Below are 19710 nucleotides of genomic sequence, written 5' to 3'. Positions count from 1 at the left end.
CTGGAAGATCAAAACCAATCCATCCACTATCTCTGTAGCCACCTCTTTTAAAACCCTAGGATGTAGGCCATCAGACCTAGGGGTTTGACGGCGTTTAGTCCCATTAGTTTCTCCAGTACTTTTTCTTTACTAATATTAATTACTTTAAGTTCCTCACTCATTAGACCCTTGGTTTCCCACAATTCCTGGTATGTTATTTGTGTCTTCTACTGTGAAGACAGAAACAAAATATTTGTTGAACGTCTCTGCCATTTCCTTATTCCCCACTATAATTTCTCCTGTCTCTGCCTCAAAAGGACCCATGTTTACTTGCTAATCTCTTCCATTTTACATATTTATAAAAGCTCTTATAATCTGTTTTTATATTTCTTGCTAGTTTACTCTCATTTTATTTTCTCCCTTTTTATCAATTTCTTGGTCATCCTTTGCTGATTTTTAACCCCCCCCCAATCCTCAGGCTTACTACTATTTTTGACAACATTGTAAACCAATTCTTTTAATCTAATACTCTATAGTTAGCCATGGCTGTACCACTTTTCCAGTAGAGTTTTTATTTCTCGAGGGAATTTTTATTTGTCGAGAATTGTGAATGATTTCTTTAAATGTTTGCCATTGCTTATCTACAATCATATCTTTTAACCTAATTTCCCAATTAACCTCAGCCAGCTCACCTCTCATACCTCCGTAATTGGCTTTGTTTAAATTTAATACCCTAGTTTCGGACTTAACCACATCGCTCACTTAATAAGAAATTCTATCATATTATGATCACTCTTCCCCAGAGGATCCTTTGCCATAAGGTTACTAATTAACCCTGTCTCATTACACAATACTAGATCAAAAATAGCCTTGTTGCTCTGTCCTTTTTATTCTTGATGTTTTTATTCACCTTTTGGAGTTTGTCTTGTGCTGTGAGTGTCATATCTAGTACGACTATGAGAGAATTTTGGGACAGTTTAGAATATGGACATGAGAAAACCTACAAGGCAAAAATGCATGTTTTGCTACATCTATCTTGGCAACCATAGGAATGTCCCCTCAATAAGAAATCTTGTCCTTGCCCCAGCTCTACACACATTCAGCTTTTAGCAGTGACTACTGGATAGTGATCATAAGTGACAATCCTGGCTAATGTTTTGTTTTAGTTCCCTTGCTGATACTAGCTTGCAGTTACTTGAGGCCACTTTACATTATTTCAACCACATCTTGGTCACTGATCTCTTTATTACTTCCAACAGATATTGACGGGCAGCCTGGGAAACCAAACCAAGTGAATGACAAAGAGGAGAATATGGAGTGGAAACCACAACAACAGGCCTCACTAAGTGAGTAACAATAATTAAAAGTTTGTATTACCAAGCTGCAAATCATGCAGTATTGGCATCTACAATACATCGCAAATGTTGCTGTCCCTGCATGCTATATCTTTTTAGTTATGTGATATTACAAGAATACATGGTAACTCCATGATTTGGGGTATTTTCTTTATACTGGACAAACTATTTTGATTTGTTATTCATCCATTACATGAATCTTTTGAAAGAAGAATGTTGCTCAAGGTTTGGCTATTTTTTAAATATATTACAATTAAAAGGTTCTATAGAAATATTGCACAAAATACAGAGCACAATCCTGTTTCAACGCCATAACAAATTAGTTTTTGGCCGTTCTGTAACATAATCTTTTGCTAAATCTTACACAATTTAGTGCCCTGTTTACTGTGCAAATTTTTAAATATAAAATGTTTATTTAGCTAATCCTGTAGTAATTCCTTTGGTGAGTTCTATATGATATAGGATTGTTGGGCACTTCGGTAGCTTTATGAATACAAGATTACTCCTGTAATTATCCCGTTCTCTTGGTGAGATGTATTTAATCGGTAGTCTTGACTGTGAGTTTGCAATAGCAAATGTACTAAGTAACTATAGTCTAATGATTCTAGAAATAATTAGAAATTCAGTGTAGACCAGAGTACAGCAGCTATTTTCATTGCAGTACTGTACTGGAAACCTCCCGGTGATTCAGCCACTTGTATGACGGAGCTGCAATCCCTGTTAATAGTGTCTTTAAATGGGAACTCTGGCAAATCAATCTATTATTGAATGGTATCGAGCTTCTTCTTTCTTTTAAACAAAAGGAACTCGCATTTATACAGCACCTTATGTTTCTCAGAAAAGTGCTTCATGTACGATAAATTAATTTTGAAGCGCAAATAACTTATGCAGGGGATTGTGGCAGCCATTTTAGGCACAGTAAGATTCCACAAACATCAGTGAGATGAATAACCAGTTTGGCCTGGGAATGCTGGACAGTTGAAGAGTTGAATAGTTTCTGAGCCAAACTAACATTATGAGTGCTTGCCTGATGGCTGAGTCTGTTCAGGGAATAGCTGGGCCGTAGGAAATAAGACCATCCCAGATTCAATCCCCAGTTTGTTGTTAGCTGATTTCAACTGGGTGGTGGGCGACAGTGCTTCAGTTGGCCTCCTGTGGATTAGGGGTGGAGGGAGGGAATCAAACAGTTGTCGTGCATCTGATCATTTATTCAGTGAGTCCTATTGGAAGTGGATGTGTGTGGACATCAGATGAGGGGCAGGATCTGGATCTATGCTCAATGTATTATTTTGTGATGTTGGGTTCATACGAGTATTGCACAACACTTAAGTCCACCAATTATATTTATGATCAATTTATTCAATTCTCAGTCTGGCAGTTGAGTATGCTGCCTTGTACAAGTGAGCTGTAAACCTTGGGAAAGAAAGAATAAACTACTTCCTTCCTGCACAACATAGCACCTGTTCACTGAACATAGAGCAGAATAAATACAGAATTTATGGAAAGCCTGCTGCTCTATCATCTGTCATATTATCCAAAGGATGCTGTTCAAAGGTGAGATTCCATAGGGAGCAGAATCTAGGTATATTTCAAAAATTAGATGATTTGATCAGTTGTTAACGCAAGCCTGTTTATACTGAAAATGATGAAGTAAGATTTTTTTAAGCAGCAAAGTTGCTACTAAACAGCATGTTTTAACATTGAAGGAAGCAAAATGTTCAAGTCCTAGATTCCTTCAAAAATATCTTAATTCAGATATGAATCTGAAAAATCATTTCTGCTGCATCCTGGTTGTTCCAACGGTAATGCTCAGCATTGGGTAACATCAACAAAATGCTGACAGCTTTCTGTTATTACTTTATTTGAATAGTTTAATAGAAGATAGCATTAAGTATGTGGTGAAGAACAATTTCAATTTTGTCAGTGTTCTGGCCAGGATTTTTGGTGCTAATATTTTTCTAGCACATTATAACAGTTCACAATATTTAAGTCTGAAAGAACTTGGTCTCAGTATGACCATGGATAGTTAACCCTCTGAGTACTGAGTGCCCTTTGCTACTTTCTTAAACACTCTGACTCTAAAACTGTACAAAATTTTACATAACTGCTGACAAATTACCATTAGAAAGAAACCTTGAAGCATAGAACATTTCTGAATAAAGAATTAATTTTGTTCTGTGTTTTTATTTGGTGCAGAAATGCTGGTATATTCCTAAAAGGTTAAACCTATCTACAGTATTGTTGAAAAGTTAACTTCCACAATAGAAGTTAGTTTGTTCCAATCATCCATTAAGTCTAAGTACTATAGTAGAACAACAGCATAGGTTGCTATCCTCAAAATTATGTTAAGCCCTCTCTGCAGGATTTCTTTGTGGTTTCTTTATTAATGAGGGAGGAATGAACAATGCATGATATTTAGGAGAGGGCTCAAATTTTAATAATTGCCACTTTGTGCACTGATGTGTAGTTTTTTGCATTTGGCATGTTACAATTATGAATTAGTTCATCCGAGGCATAGCACTGGTGCAGTAAACTAAGAGGGCCTTTGCCGAATTGGGGCAGCTCATCGAGCCAGTTCCTATGTTTGTGGTTACTGTGGCAGCACAGTCAATTTAAGTCACCTGTAGTGCAGATCAGTCAGCATCTCTGGAGAAAGTTCAGTTCAGTTTTGGGTGAAACCCTTCATCGGACCCAAAACAAGGCCAAGTATTTAAATAGAATCAGAACAGGGGAAGGGGGCAAAAAAAGCAAACACATGAGAAAGAAAGTATGTGCTTAAAAGAAAAGGAGGAGATGGTTAGGTGGATGATATGATCTTTACAACAGATGATGACATGAAGCTTAATAAAAGAAATTTAAGACATAATGGGAATTAACTGAGACAGTGCAAGGTAAATCCAGTCTAAAATAGAAGCTAGTCAAACAAGGTGAGGTCTGATGACCTGAATAACAGTCCAACACCAAAGATGCAGACTCCTCTGCCAGCACTCTTTTGAGACCAAGGATCTCAACCCAAGCACCAACCCTCTTTCCCCCTAATGTTGTTTAATCTCCCCAGTGTAGAGGAGTCTGCACTTTGAGCAGTGAATACTAGATTAGAGGGAGTACTTCCTCCATTCCAGTATACTGTATTTGCTGCTTACAGTGCCGCGTCTTGCACACTGGGAAGACTGAACACAGATTAGGTAACCGCTTTGCCGAACATTTCCATTCTGGCTGCAAGTGTATCCCTGAGCTCCCTGTCGCCTGCCACTTGAATTCCCTGTCTCGCTCCCACTATGACCTTTTTGTCTTTGGCCTTCTGCACTGTTCCATTGAAGCTCAGTGAATGCTCAAGCAACAGCATATCTTTTTCTTGGGCACTTTGCAACCCTCTGGACTTATCATTGATTTTAATAATTTCAGACGTTAACTATATCTGACACTGTTTATGGTGGGAGTAGCTGGCAATTTGGGATGAGTGCTGTTAGCATTGGGAGTGGGGAGGCAGATTGGCACTTGAATTGCATTTCTTCGGGCTGTTGGATCCTGCTATTTTGCCAGCTTTCCCTCTCTCGTCCTCTCCCCTCCCCTCTTCTCTCGGCCCCTCCCTTCTCCTACCTCCCAATGCTTCAGCTATTCATACGTTCTTTGTCTCTGTTGTGCTGTTAATTCCTTTTATTGCGCTTCATCACATCGTCTGTTGTAAGCATCATCTCGGCCATCTAAATGTCTCCTGGTCACTCCACCTATACTTCCTTTTTTGTTTTTTTTTTGCTTTTGTTCTGATTCTATTTAAATAATTGTTCATTTTTTCAGTTTGAATGAAGGGTAACACCCAAAACGGGTCTGTTCTCTCCACAGATACTGTCTAGCCTGCGGAGTGTTTCCAGCATTATCTGGGTTTTTTTTTTGATTTTTCAGCATTTGCTGTTTTTTGCTTTTTATTTTTGCTGCAGTGAAGACCTGCTTCTTTCATGGTGTTAGTCAGGTTACTGCATTCTGATCTGTTTCTAATAAATTTTAATTAAATTAAAAAGGGCTTAAGTTATAACTCAATATGGACAGGACCATGCATAAATAGCAAAAACAGGTATATAAAAAAATCAAATGGAAAGATTGGGAAAGAAACTGGTTCCCCACTCCTCATTGCTGCAGAAAACAGCAGTGCTGCCAGTGAGCTGCACTGCTCGTTTCTACTGAATTGACATGCATCTTTACTGCAGCATTGTGCTGTATCTGCAGCCATGATGAATATTTTTGTTTTTCTCTATCACTTTGGTACTGTGGAGTTTGTTTATATCAGAAAAGGGAAAAGGGAAGTTCTAGTGAGAGGCTAGTGTATGTGGTTTAAGATAAATGTAAGGTACTTTCCGAAATTAGTGGCTGGTATGCTTCACAATAAGTGAAAGTCTTGCAACTTGGCCTTTTTTTTAAAAAAAAATTAAAAAAAATTATATCTTACTGCACCTGAACAGTGAACAGCCACTGTATATAGTCTGACTCCTTCTTTGTTTCAGGGGCCTATATATGTGGTGCCTGTGGGAAGAAGTACAAGTACTACAGCTGTTTCCGGGCACATGTGAGAGCACACCTAGGTACATGTTTATTTTTTTTTAATGCATTTATTGGTTTAACCCTTTGAGTAGTGAAATTTTCCTTTACAACTTTCCGAATGTGCACATACTTTGTCATCTAACACCTTCAAAACTGCGGCTTTCAAATCCTAAACGTTATAAACTAGAATTAGAAGAATCTATGGAACCTGACAGCATTTCTTCATTTGCAGTGTTTGTTGAATAAAATTAAAATGTTGTAAACTTGTTACTCATTTTTGGAGCAAAACTGCTCCTGTAGTACTCAAAGGGTTAACTGCAGTAATAGTGTAGTTTTGATATCCATCGGCCAGACTGCATCAAAATGGCATACTGCAATACTTTTATTGTTCTGTTGTAAAGCTACAGTATTTGAGTAAGTAGATGTTATTCAGCACGTGCATCATCTTCCAAATGTTGTTTGTGAAAATAGTTTGGTGTAATAAATAATTGGGCATACTATTTTATGCTAAGACTGAATTAAGAATATATTTTTTAAATTTCTCCTTTCCACAGAAAATGAAACTTCCTCTGCATCAGCTGAGAGCTCACCACAGGCAAGTGAGTACTCCAAGTCTTCCTTTCTTAATAACTCTTGTATTGTCTCTACCATTTGAACATGGATGGCTGGCAAGCAGTAGGGGCCAGTGGAGATAATGTAGTGTCAGCTACACTAGAGTTAAAGAGCAGCAAACCAAGGTGCTGGGTTTAAGGATGAAGAGCATCAGAAAAGATACCATTTAGAGGGGAAAAGTCATGCTTTGAACTTCACTGTTTATTTTAAAATAGGACCCGGATCAATGACCAGATATATTAACATAGGACAGATAAGATTTAAAAAGAGTATCAGGAAGAAGATAGAAGAGAATACAAGGGATACGGCTAGATGCTGAGACAAAACCGAAGGCGCAATGTCTGTTGCACTAAATAACAGGACTCAAAGCAAAGAAAGGAAAGCCAGAATTCCCTCAAGAAATATGTACATAAAGTCACAACACAGACACGGGCCATTCGACCTAACCAGCCCATGTCCGCCTTTATACTCCACATGAGCGAATAGTTCTAATCACATTTCCCATATCCCTTCAACCCCTTTTCTTTCATCCACCTATCCAATCCAATCTTAAATATTGGCACAGTTTCTGATTCAACCACTGAACCTGGAAATGAAACCCACAGCCTCACAACTCTGTGTAGTAAGTTTCTCCTCCTCTCTGTTCTAAATCTGTTACATTTAATCTTGTGTCTCTGGCCTCTCTTGAGCCCTCAACTGCTGGAAACAGTCTGCTTCTATCTACCCTGTCCTATTTACCTTTCATCATTTTAAACACTCCATCCAGTGTTCTCTGTAAGCTGCGCTTTGTTCTGCGCAGCCTGTTTCTTTTAATGCGCGGTTCCTGTAAATTTCGGCACATGCGCGGTATTTATAAAAACCAGTGAGCGGCCTGCATGGGACCTTGCAGATGACTGAGTGGCCGCACGCAGCTTAGCGGGAACATTGCTTCCACCATATTGCTTCAAAATCTACATTGTTCTAACAAACCCCCCCCCCCCCCCCCCCCAGAATTTTCAACGTTTTTTTTTGTATTTGTATTTCCTCATAGCATGCAATATCCTGGTGAATCTGCATTGTACCCTCAATGTCCTTCCTATAGTCTGGATCCCAGTACTGCACACAGTACTCTTAACTGAGGTCTCATTAAGGATTTTTATATTCTGTACCTCTTGTGATAAAAGTCTAGAATTCTATTTATTAGCTTTTTTTTTTTTTTTAACAGCCTTATCAACCTGAAGTGTTGTCTTTAGTCCTGTGAACCTGTATCCCCACAGCACCAAGCCTGCCTCTATCTGCTGTTACTGTTTTTCCAAAATGTATCACCTCGCACTTAAATGACATTGAATTCCATCTACAACCTTTTTGGCCCATTCCCCCATCTCATTATCATCCCTTTTCAAAAGAATTAACTATACCTCCTATTTTGGTATCATCTGCAAATTTTGACGCAACTCCCTCCAGGCGTATTTCCAAATTAATGATGTACGCAGTGAACAGAAGTGGTTCCAGAATTGAATCCTGTGGAGCATCACTGCCCACTCTCAACCACTGTGGAAAAACTGCTTTGGACTCCTACTCTCTTTAGCCCCTTTTAACCAATTTTTAATCCAGTTTGCTATCCACAAAAGTCACTTAAGGTAACTCGAGACGACTTCGAAATGGAGGGCAAATTTGGGTAAATACAGAGGGACGTTAAACAAAGAAACAGGCTCTGCACAAACATAAGAGTTTGCGTGGAACAAAAACTGCAAGCTGAAAATAACTTTTCCCCAGTCTGTTTTCTTAGCAGAAGTATGTTTAGCTGATTTGTCTTTACATAAAGCTTTCTGTTTTTCTTGGCAACTAGTCAGTCTCCTGCGGATTTGCACACAGGGTGGTCAGAACCAAGTGCACTCTTCTGGTGACATGGTTTTAGAGGGTAGGGATATTTGGACCAAGTTGCACAGATATAATTCTGTCTCTCTTTTAAAATGAAACATTCTTTCCTTACTTTTATATATATTTCATTATAAATTCCTTTGTCGACATTTATAATGGGAACTGCCTTTTTAATCTTGCCATACTGTTATTACACCCACCCATCAATGTTGGTACTGCTGCACCTCTACAGGGCGGAAGATATACTTACAGCGTGACAAGCTTACATAGACTGTTTTTCATTATCAATGTTCACAAAGGAATTTATCATGCAAAACGTTGGCTGGAAGTGTGCCCAGACATTAGATTTTTAATATATCATATATATGTTTTATTTTTCCCCTTGTGAAACCTGAAAGAATTCGCTACAATGTCAGTTCTGTTTACTTAACAGTGAGTATGTCTGTAATATGTCCGATGAGCTTGATGGGTACAAATGATCTTTTGCTTAAAGAAATGGTCAGTGCCAAATTTGTATTGAGGTTTGGCTCTATTTGTGGGCAGGGTGACAGAAAATACATTTTGTAGTTCCACAAGCTAACTTTGCGGCCATGGAAATCTACAGGGGCATACCTTAATTTGTTCTCTTCATTCCAGGAATCACGTAAAGATTTTGTTGAGTTAGTTTAGATGGGGTGGGGGAGAGAAAGACACCTTGAATTCACAGAATAAGCTATTAATAAAATTGTTGCTCTGCTGCAGTTCTATACCATGTGATACATTATTTATAATAAATATCAGCGGTGGCTCAGTTGGTAGCACACTCGCCTCTGAGTCAGAAGGTTGTGGGTTCAAGCCCCACTCCAGGAACTTGAGCACATAAAGCTAGGCTGACACTCCAGTGCAGTGCTGAGGGAGTGCTGCACTGTCGGAGTTGCTGCCTTTCTGATGAGACATTAAACCAAAGCCCCGTTTGCTCTCAGGTGGACGTAACAGATCCCATGGCATGATTTTGAAGAAGAGCAGGGGAGTTATCCCTGGTGTCCTGGCCAATATTTATCCCTCAACCGACATAACAAAAACAGATTATCTGGTCATTATCACATTGCTGTTTGTGAAACCTTGCTGTATGCAAATTGGCTGCCGCGTTTCGCACATTACAACAGTGATTCCACTTCAAATAGTACTTCATTGGCTGTAAAGCACTTTGAGACGTCTGGTGGTTGTGAAAGGTGCTATATAAATGCAACTCTTTTTTAATGGCTAGTTGTTGCTAGTTGTCTCTTCCTGTAACTAAATGATAACTTCAGGGGAGTGGGGGGGAGGGGGAGCGATGATGTCTGTCTGGTTTTGAAATATGCAGTTTTCCTAGCTGACTGAAATTTACTAATCCTTCATGTCGTTCACAGAATATAATCAATACTATGAATTAATTTAAGTTGAATAATTTGCATGGATGTTGAAATGCTGGACATTTACAAATGTTTTGAAAATAGAGGTGATGTGACTTATGCTTTTGTGTATGCATTTGTTTCGAATATTAGGCCTTGGATTTTGAACTGAGGAATAAGTATGGTATTAGTAATTTGTGCCAGAACAGTAATTATGTATGGTGTAGCAGAGCGCTGAGTTTAACTCTTGAGAGGAGGAGTGAGAGATGGAAGATATCTTGATCTGATCTGGTGAATAAACCAGGTCAGGATATCTTGGATCTATTCGATAATAGTTTCATTGGCATATTTTGCCAACAAAGGACAGATGTTATTTTAGTTCTTTGCTTGCATCCTGAATTGCTCCAGACAGGGAACATGCTTTATAGTAAAGTACTTCAGTTTCTTACTTTTCTTTTAAGAAGCCAAATATATGACTTTCTAATGGGTCGCAGTGGAATTACGCAAGTGTGTATAGTATAAGCACCATCAAAAAAAACTTTTTGTGAAACGATGTAAAAAAAAACCTATCCATTTTTATCCAGCATCACCCAGGATTAATGCAATATATATCCAACATTGAAGTTTGAAAGGTAATTCAACCAACTTTGGATGAGACCAAGCTACCTAGTTCTTGTTAAATAACTGGACTCGTATGTCAGGGTAACATTATTAAGAAGCATATTTTCTTTTATGATTTTTATGCTCATTGAAATCTGCAGCTCTATTTTTATAATCCTGCTGTCTGGTTCATCTTGTCTAGTTGTAGACTACAGGAAACTTTGAGTTATCCGGAGGCGAACCATCCGGCAAGCTGGAGCCACTGGCAAAAATCAGGAGCTGTTTTTTATTCTTTTCTTTTCTTTTCTTTGCTTTTTTTTCCCCCAGTCAAGCACTGCAAGGTCTGTAGCTATAGCAACAGCTTCAGCTACAGACGCTTGCAGCTGCACCGGACTGTTTAGAAGCTGTTGCTAAGCAACAGTGTTTGTTGTCGGATACGGAGATAAAAAATCTCCGTATCTTTCAACATTAACTCTGGAGTGTCCGGCAGTTTTGAGGGAATGGCAGCAGCTCGGTCCCGTCGGTGCCGGATAGCACAAAGTTTCCTGTATTATTATTGTCAGTTCCTTAATCATTTATCATGCGATTGGAAGGGTTGCCATCCAGACAGTGGAAATCATGGCAACATTGCTGTTTTTAAGGCAGCCAGACAAGCTGCATGATCTCCTCCAGCCCACTCTTCTGCCGTAGTTTTGGAATCTTACCTCTGTCCTCTTTCCCTCCCTCCCCCCCCCCCCCCCCCCCCAGCCCCCTCCCTAATTGCTGTTTCAGCTCAGTAAATCACACCTGGAAACAAATCTTCAACTTGCTGTTAATCTTGTAGGGTTCATTATTTTGGTTGCTGTTGGTCTTCACTGAGTTTTTTAAAAATCTGCATCATAAAGGTTTTTCACATTTCTTCACCGTTCCTGCACGCACTCTTGAAATTGATGCACAGTTTTTGAAGCTTTTTTTTCCCTCGTTTAAGTTGCTCAATTGAGTTGTGTGTCATTTCGGCAGCATTACTTCAATTGAAATTGCAGTTCACCCTTCTTGATGTCTGCACCAGTCGAAGTTAGCAGCCCGATTTTAGAAATGAATTTATTTTTGCCTCAGGGACCATTCTGACACTAAACAACAGTGTTGTTTGCATTGAATTCCCACAGCATGTAACTTTTAGCCAGTCTATTCGGAGCTCTCCCAGAGGACTTGATATCAATGCCTGAAATGATGGAAAGTAGTAATATAAGAAAGGATGGTGTTGCTGAGTCTCCAGTGAGCCTTTTAAGTCGAATTTACATTCAAAACACAAGAAATACGTGCACTTCAGGTCAGACAGAAAGTTGAGGATAGGGTCATGTTAGTCTGTCTGGTTTTGAGTTGATTTTTCTGCTAGAATGGAAGACAAATCTTCTGGGCACTGCCACACACAAACCGGGAGCAAGGTACTTCATGCTCACGTGTTTTTGCCTACGCGCCTGTTCATGTCTTGCGCACTGATTCTGCAGGTTAACCAACAAAAAAGCACATTAACTTCCAGAAAAAAGGTAGGGACAGGAGCTGGGTTTTCTCCTCCAGTATACAATTTGACTGCCTGTACTTCCATAACTCTCTGGCTGGTTGTTTGGTATTAAGTACAGGCTGTTCCAGTTCAGACCAACTGAAGAGAAAATTAAACAAGTTTTGAGGCTATGTGGAGTCTCTGTCTAATATTTCTTCTAACATTCTGCCATGGTATACGTGTGCGTGAGTGTCAGTGTGCATGAGTGTCAGTCAAATTCCTGTTGACTGTTAACAACCATGCCCCTTGGAAAACAACTTCTCCCTCGAAAACGCTGACCCTCAGGTGCCAGCCATTCCCTCCTTCCCTCAGTATCTTGACCCAGTGACTATGATTTGTGTATGAGCCTGCTCAATGACTCTTAGCAGGTTAGTTGATCCTTCAGTAGGGTCGACAACCCTTCCGGATTGTCCAGAAATCTCCTGGAATGGAAGATGAACTTCCCGGGCACTGTTGCTAGCAACCCAGGAGAAAAGTGAAGATCACACTTTGCAACAAAAGCGTGTGCAAAGACACTCAGTTACAGGGGACCCAACCTTTATAAGCTAAATGTAATAACATTTTCAAACTCTGGCCAACTGTCATGTGATCAGTTGTCACATGATCAAACCTCCAGGAATATATCCGACCAGAGTTGACAACCCTACCCCTCATGCACCACCTACCAAAATGCTGCAAATGTCGACAAAGAGAGCACTGTAGGAAGAGAGAGACAAGTAGTGCAGTAGCAGTTTCACAAAATTAAAACTACTTTGTGAAAGTCTAAGGCCTAGAAATTCGGGCGCCAGTCTCGCCAGGGCGCTGGAAGTACCGCCCCGGAAGGAGCCGCGAGCACCCGCCAGAAATTCAGTTTGAGCGCCCCAAACGGAAGCGTGGCACTACTCGAGGCGCCCCGCATCCATCTTGGGGCGCTGCAGCTGAAAATCGCAGCGCAACGTGGCGCTGCGGTACTGCAGGCCTTCCTCCCCTTCTTAAAGGGGAGGGGCCTGCTGCAGCGCGATCTGAGTTCGCGAGTGCCGGCAACTTGGGAGACAGCCGGCACAACGCGGGGGAGGTGGGGGGGGGGGGGGCCTCAGGAGGCCAGGGACAGCTGCGCGAAGAGGTGCTGGCAGGCAGCCAGCAAAAAAAATGGCCGCCCCGCACCTCAGTGCCTTTACCGCCGCAGGTAGGCCCCCCTGAACCGGTCGCAAATTGCGACCTGCGTTACAGCGGGGGGGGCGCTACCAAATTTCGCGATTGAGGCGGTAGCGGGGCGCTGCGCACACCGATGACGTCATCGGTGGCGGCGCAGCGCTACCGGCTAACACCGCCATTAGCGCCCCACTAAATTTCGTGGGAGGCGTGGCCAGTGACGCTAAACCTACTAAGTGCCCTCTTTGGGCGCTAACTGGTGGCGCAGCCCACCGAATTTCTAGGCCATAGTACTTAATTCCCTAAGATTATCCGAGTGCTTTTTGGTTTAGGAAATGGGAAGCAAACCAAATTAATGACCTTTTTTTTCCCTCCTTGTTTCCAGAGAATTTTAGATATATGTGTGACATCTGTGGCAAGAAATACAAATATTATAGCTGTTTCCAGGAACACCGGGATTTACATGCAGTAGATGGTATGTATTTGCAAAGTACTGTAGTTGCTCAAGTTTGTTGATGGATATGGGAAGATGCATATAGCTGTTAATTGGGGCTAAAATAAATGCCACCTTGAAATTTGTTGGAGAAAATTTCACTGAATACTAAAATCAAAACATTCTACAAGTAATAAAAGCAGGAACAAGTTGAAAATACCTGCATTAAAAAGAACTCTCAGCTTTGTATCTTTGTCTGCAATAAAGAAGTGAGAACTTATATAAAGCACAGAAATCATAAGAAACTAGTGATTCTTAAATGTTCGAAAATCACATTATATTGTTTGTCAAGCCCTACTTATTCTTTATGCTTTACTATCCATGGTAAATTTAAATGTGTGTGTGAAATTTTTGTACTTGTGTCCAGTACATGTAATTATAGATTTTGTCCTTAAAATTTAGATTTTGTACTTTTGAGCTATATAAAAGTAGGGTAGGAGTAATTGGGGGTGGCAAATAAAGCTTATTGCACTACATTAAGGTGTACTTGTTTACGTGCCATTTTTCATCTGACATATTCATATCAATGCACAAGAAAAATCCAGGAACAATGCTGTAAATCACAACTGGATTCTAAACAACTTTCCTTTCTAATCACTCATGAAGTACTTCTGATGGTGAGTTCGTACAAACATAGGAACAGGAGTAGGCCATTTAGCCCCTTGAGCCTGTTCCATTATTCAATGAGATCATAGCTGATCTGTGACCTAACTCCATATACCCGCCTTTGCCCCATATCCCTTAATACTTTTACGATAGCAAAATACTGCGGATGTTGGGAATCTGAAATAACAACAGAAAATGCTGGAAAAACTCAGCAGGTCAGGCAACATCCGTGGAGAGAAATTTGAGTTGACGTTTCGGGTCGAACCCTTCTTCCAAACTGGAAGGAAAAGATAGATCGGGAGGCAGGGCTGCGATCGGACAAAAGAATAAAAGAAACAAAAGAAGTAAAAAAGAGACAATAAAAGGTGTTAGAAGCTAGACAAGATGGTAATAGGCTGAGATTGGGTGTAAAGTGTACTGGCAGGGCAAGGGCTAGCTGCCAGGTGTGAGAGCGAAACCAAAGGAAAGGCGGGGGGGGAAAGGAGTGGAAAAATTACAAGAAAAAATGAAATAGGGGCCGAGGTTATGATCTGAAATTGTTGAACTCGATACTACCTGCTCACGAGTGAATGGGCTACATAGAGTACAATGATTACAATTCCTTCTGAATCAGTGTCTATGACATACAGTACAAGGAAGATACTGTATTCGCTGCTCACGATGCGGTCTCCTCTACATTGGGGAGACCAAACGCAGATTGGATGACCGCTTTGCGGAACACCTCCGTTCAGTCCGTAAGGGTGACCCCGAGCTTCCGGTCGCCTGTCATTTTAATTCACCGCTCCATTCCCACTCGGACCTCACCGTCCTCAGCCTCTTGTATTGTTCCACGGAAGCTCAACGTAAACTCGAGGAACAGCACCTCATCTTCCGATTAGGCACTCTGCAGCCTTCCGGACGCAATATCGAGTTCAACAATTTCAGATCATAACCTCGGCCCGTATTTCATTTTTTCTTGTAATTTTTCCACTCCTTTCCCCCCCACCCCCCCCTTTCCTTTTGTTTCGCTCTCACACCTGGCAGCTATCCCTTGCCCAGCCAGTACACTTTACACCCAATCTCAGCCTATTACCATCTCATCTAGCTTCTAACACCTTTTATTGTCTCTTTTTTGTTTCTTTTATTCTTTTGTCCGATCGCAGCCCTGCCTCCGATCTATCTTTTCCTTCCAGTTTGGAAGAAGGGTTCGACCCGAAACGTCAACTCAAATTTCTCTCCACGGATGTTGCCTGACCTGCTGAGTTTTTCCAGCATTTTCTGTTGTTATTTCCCTTAATACTTTTGGTTAACAAAAATCTATTCGTCTCAGACTTAAATTACCCAGCATCGATTGTTGTTTGTGGAAGAGAGTTCCAAACTTCTACCACCCTTAGCATGTAGAAGTGGTTCCTAACTTACTGCTGAAAGGCCTGGCTCTAATTTTTAGACTATGCCCCCTAGTCCTAGACTCCCCAACCAGCAGAAATAGTTGGGGTGGCATAGTGGTTAGCACTGTTGCCTCACAGCGCCAGGGACCCGGGTTCGAATCCGGCCTCGGGTGACTGTCTGTGTGGAGTTTGCACATTCTCCCCGTGTTTGCGTGGGTTTTCTCCGGGTGCTCCGGTTTCCTCCCACAGTCCAAAGATGTGCGGGTTAGGTTGATTGGCTATGATAAATTGACCCTTAGTGTTAGGGGGATTAAATACGTGGGGTTACGGGGATAGGGTGGGATATGTGTCGGTGCAGGCTCGATGGGCCGAAATGGCCTCTATCTGCACTGTGGGGTTTCTGTGATTCCCTATCAGTTCCCCTTAATATCCTGAAAACTTCAATCAAATCTTCCCATAACCTTCTAAATTCCAGCGAATACAACCCTAGTTTGTATAATTTCTCCGTGTAATTTAACCTTTTGAGTCCAGGTATTATTCTGGTAAATCTACACTGTACTCCCTCCAAGGTCAATATATCCTTCCTAAAGTGTGGTGCCCAGAACTGCTCACAGTGCTCCAAAGTCCTTTCACCTCTAGGATCCGAGGGATAACCCTATCTTCTTTCTTCTGAATCTTAAGATAGTACTTGTAGAATAAGTTTAGGTCATTTAAATACATTTCCTAAAGCGCAGGGGCTCACAGGACAAAACTGTCAGCAAATTGGCAGCCTCACCCGAAAGTGAGGATGGTTGGCTTGGAAAATGTAAAACCTCACTCTGCTGCAGTAAGCAATAACTCTTCTGCGTTTGAGGCTGAGGCACATTGTTAGACAGAGCAAAGTGAACTTCATAGTGAATCTGACCATTCAGTACCTGACCTGGGTGTGCTTGATAGTATCACTGAGTGATCAAATGGGGGAGGTGGGGCAGGGTGGGGGGGAAGAGAGAGAATCAAGTTGCTTTTCACCTTATTCAGAAGATACATCATAATTGTAAAACTATTATTTAAACGAAAAATTAATGTAGTGCAAACAGAAGAGCACGTAAATATAGTTTACGATTCATTTTGCTCAAAGCTATGTGAAGATTTGCATGGATGATGTGATTTTCACCCACTTCACTGTTGAATTCAGATCACCTGTTCTACTCTACCAAAAATTGTTTGTTTTAATCTTATTTACCAGTCAACAATTTCACCTGGCCAAATGGCTAGGTATTTGATTTTACCCAAACTGAACTTGGAGTCAGTCAAATTAAAGTGACCCTGTACATCTTTCCCTGAAAGCTGCTAATTAAAATCTTGGCATTTACTTTGTAGGCATAGTAGGTATCAATCTGCAGTGCTGTGAACTATACACAGCTAAGACCCTTGATTTACTTGTAGACTGTAAGTGCTTATCTTATGCAGTGAAATTAGTTGTGACTATACTGGCATTCACTTTATTTGCTTGCTTCTGTAGTGAATATTGCAGTGAGTTCAGGATATATTACTGTTATGTGGTGCTGATACTGAAAGGGCACACCCCACCAATGACCTCCAAAACACACTTTGAACTGCAAGAGGAAACTAATTCTTGACGGGTTGGAAAGCTGTTGCATAAATTAATGCTGTTCTTTCAGTGTTGTGTTGTTAAATAAACTAATTAACCTGCTTCTTAATTATAGATCCTTATGATCATGCAGTTGAGACACCAGCAGAGGTGAAAACTGAACAGGTGGAAGAAACGGTCCGCAGCCCTGGATCAAGTATGATTTCTTTTTTTAATGGAAAATATACATGCATTTTGGGAAGTCTCCATACAGTTTCATTACGTGGTACTTCGACATTGACGCAAGAGGTTGTTTGTATAGTTAACTGCATGTTGGAGACCACACGCTTTGGAAGGGTCAGGGTAATTTGAAGGTGTCCTTCGTATACAGCCGAATTGAGGACATTTCAGAGATCCTGCCTGCATGGCGGTGTTGCGGGAGGGGCAGTTGTCTCGGGGTTAGGTTGTTAGCATATATGCATATTTCACGGAATGCAAGAGAACCTTTGATAGCTTATGGCATTCCAAGTTAACCAATTGTTACCTTCCTGTGAGTAGAGTAGGTTCTAAGAAAAGGGCTCCAGACTGTGTAGTACTTCCAGAGCTCCAGGCTTAGACTCTACGTTAAACATTCTGGCTGGCATGTTTCCCACAAGTGTTTCTTGCATATGCTATGGAGGGGGTTGGCATCATGCAGCTATTACTGACAGCTGTATTAACTTACCAGGGTTCCCGGGGGAGCTCTTTCTCCAGTGGCTAGGCTCCATCGGCACAGACCGCCTGGGTGTGTAGGAATTGAGAATCTCATTTAGCTTCAGGGCTGCTGTCCAGAATGTCTGAATGCAGGGAATGACCAGAATATGTGTAATGTTGTGATTTTTCTATCCCAACGCCCCTCCAACAGTCATCCCACAGAGATAGGTGTAACTTGTGAAGCATTGGGGGTAGTTCTGTACTCTCCACTATTAAGTTGTCCCTTTCACATTCTACGGCAACTGGTATTTGTGAGGGGTTTGCTTCCATACCTTCCTCCATTCTTCCTCTGCTAACTGCCAGCCCAGGCCCCATTCCCTGGCTTCCCTGTGTGATTTCTAAATGCCTAATGCAATAGCGGGTTGGTGTATTATTGAATAATACCGACTAAGTGCGACTTGAACAACAGGCTAAAATGGCACCATTAATACCAGCAGGTGATCTAAAACACAGATTGCAAATATGGACAGTTTCAGAATAGCTTCTGTGGGACTATATTCTGATATCGTCAGTAACATTGATGTAAGAGTTTTGTAGAGTAAAATTGATATTTATTTGTATTTTGTGTTGTGTACAGTTGATCTTGAATTATGAAATTCTGCTGCAGATGTGAGTAGAGGTGGGCCTGTGGATAGAAAGCTCCATTAATGTCAGCTCAGGAAGACTTTCTACTTGGACAGTCTATAGGCAGATAAATCTATGATATAGTTTTAAACGTGAAAGCAAAAGCACAGAGAACATCAATATATTTGCTAACATCTCACTGAAATATTTTGATTATGTAGAATTAAGGTCGCCTTTAACTGTAATTGTATGGATTTAATGTTCTTTGGAACTCTCCAGTTGGGATGATGAGATCCAGCAAATACTTCTGCAGCTTTGCTCAGCTCAGTCCAGTCCACTAAATCTGCAGGAGGAAATAATCATTTTTTGTGACAGTTTGCTAAATTGTTAATGTGTCATGTTACCTTGACTTTTACGAGTGCCACATAATATCAAGACAAATTTAGGCAGAAGGACATGGTTTTTATTTGGCCACTGGGAAGAAAGCAAGGTCATCAAAATATGATCCCTCAATGTGGCAGTCAAGTTTTTGAAATGAATTTCCAAAAAATCTGTTTTAGGTGTTTTAACCCAATTTTTATGACTGGAGTACTCATATTCCACCAGACTTAATTTATTGAACACAAGTCAGATAATTCTTGTTTTTCTTATAAGCACGAATCACTAAAAGCTTATTTTTAAAAGAGATTTTAAAATGTGAAATACCTAGTTGAATGCCATAACTATGCAGTAGGTGTCTACTATCTCTTTCTCTAATGCTGAAAACTAAGCTGGAAATTGTGAAAACCAAGGGAAAGTAAACTAAGAAATCTCCCCAGTGGCACATAAGTTTGCTGAAGTTTGTGGCAAAAGTAAAATTGGGTTGAAAGTTGGGCCTAGCATATTTTATTCGGTCATTTATTATTTGTGAACTTGTTCAGATTCTCTCAGCATTTTAATTTAAATGTCATTGCCAAGCTGGACATGTTAACAATTATTGGTACCCAGCGTGTGCCATAATTGCAATTTTTATATTTAAATAAAGAATAGATTTGCCTTCCAAAGCTAGGCTTTATTAACTTTAAAATCAGCAGCATATCTTTCCACATCCATTCCCAACTAAGCTAGAAAAGGACTGAATTTAAGGTAGCCACAACACATCATGTGATCATCAACTACCAATGAGATTACAACACATATCCCAAGGCAGTTAACAAACAACGAATCACAATACTTTTACTAATCAAGGAATAATCACCACATGTATATACTATATTAATTAAATACACCAATATTAGTATTGGAACATTTTGAAATTTATATCCGTGTATGATGAATTGCAAGAAGAAAGGATGCAATGTGAGGTGCTTACAGTCTCTCCATCCACTTACATTT

At 40.6% G+C, this 19710-nt stretch overlaps 1 protein-coding gene across 11 annotated transcripts in view; it reads left to right on the top strand.

Annotated features, from left to right (window-relative positions):
- The window catches only part of znf618 (zinc finger protein 618), a 113189-nt gene that overhangs the window by 68003 nt on the left and 25476 nt on the right, over positions 1-19710 (top strand). For 10 of the 11 annotated variants that reach the window (XM_085965748.1, XM_085965741.1, XM_085965740.1 and 7 more), the window contains 5 exons: positions 1239-1325; positions 5834-5911; positions 6425-6469; positions 13369-13458; positions 17156-17236. In XM_085965748.1, coding sequence (XP_085821874.1) covers positions 1292-1325; positions 5834-5911; positions 6425-6469; positions 13369-13458; positions 17156-17236 — 328 coding nt within the window. In that variant the 5' untranslated portion in view covers positions 1239-1291. The remainder of the gene's footprint in view (positions 1-1238; positions 1326-5833; positions 5912-6424; positions 6470-13368; positions 13459-17155; positions 17237-19710) is intronic. The other variant, XM_085965746.1, reaches the window with a different exon arrangement.

The sequence above is a fragment of the Somniosus microcephalus genome, chromosome 23 (genome assembly GCF_052327205.1).
Source record: "Somniosus microcephalus isolate GS21.2 chromosome 23, FLI_Smic_1.0, whole genome shotgun sequence".
NCBI classification, from domain to species: domain Eukaryota; kingdom Metazoa; phylum Chordata; class Chondrichthyes; order Squaliformes; family Somniosidae; genus Somniosus; species Somniosus microcephalus.
Note: the sequence above shows the minus strand (reverse complement) of the source record. Positions and strands in the feature narration are given on the sequence as shown.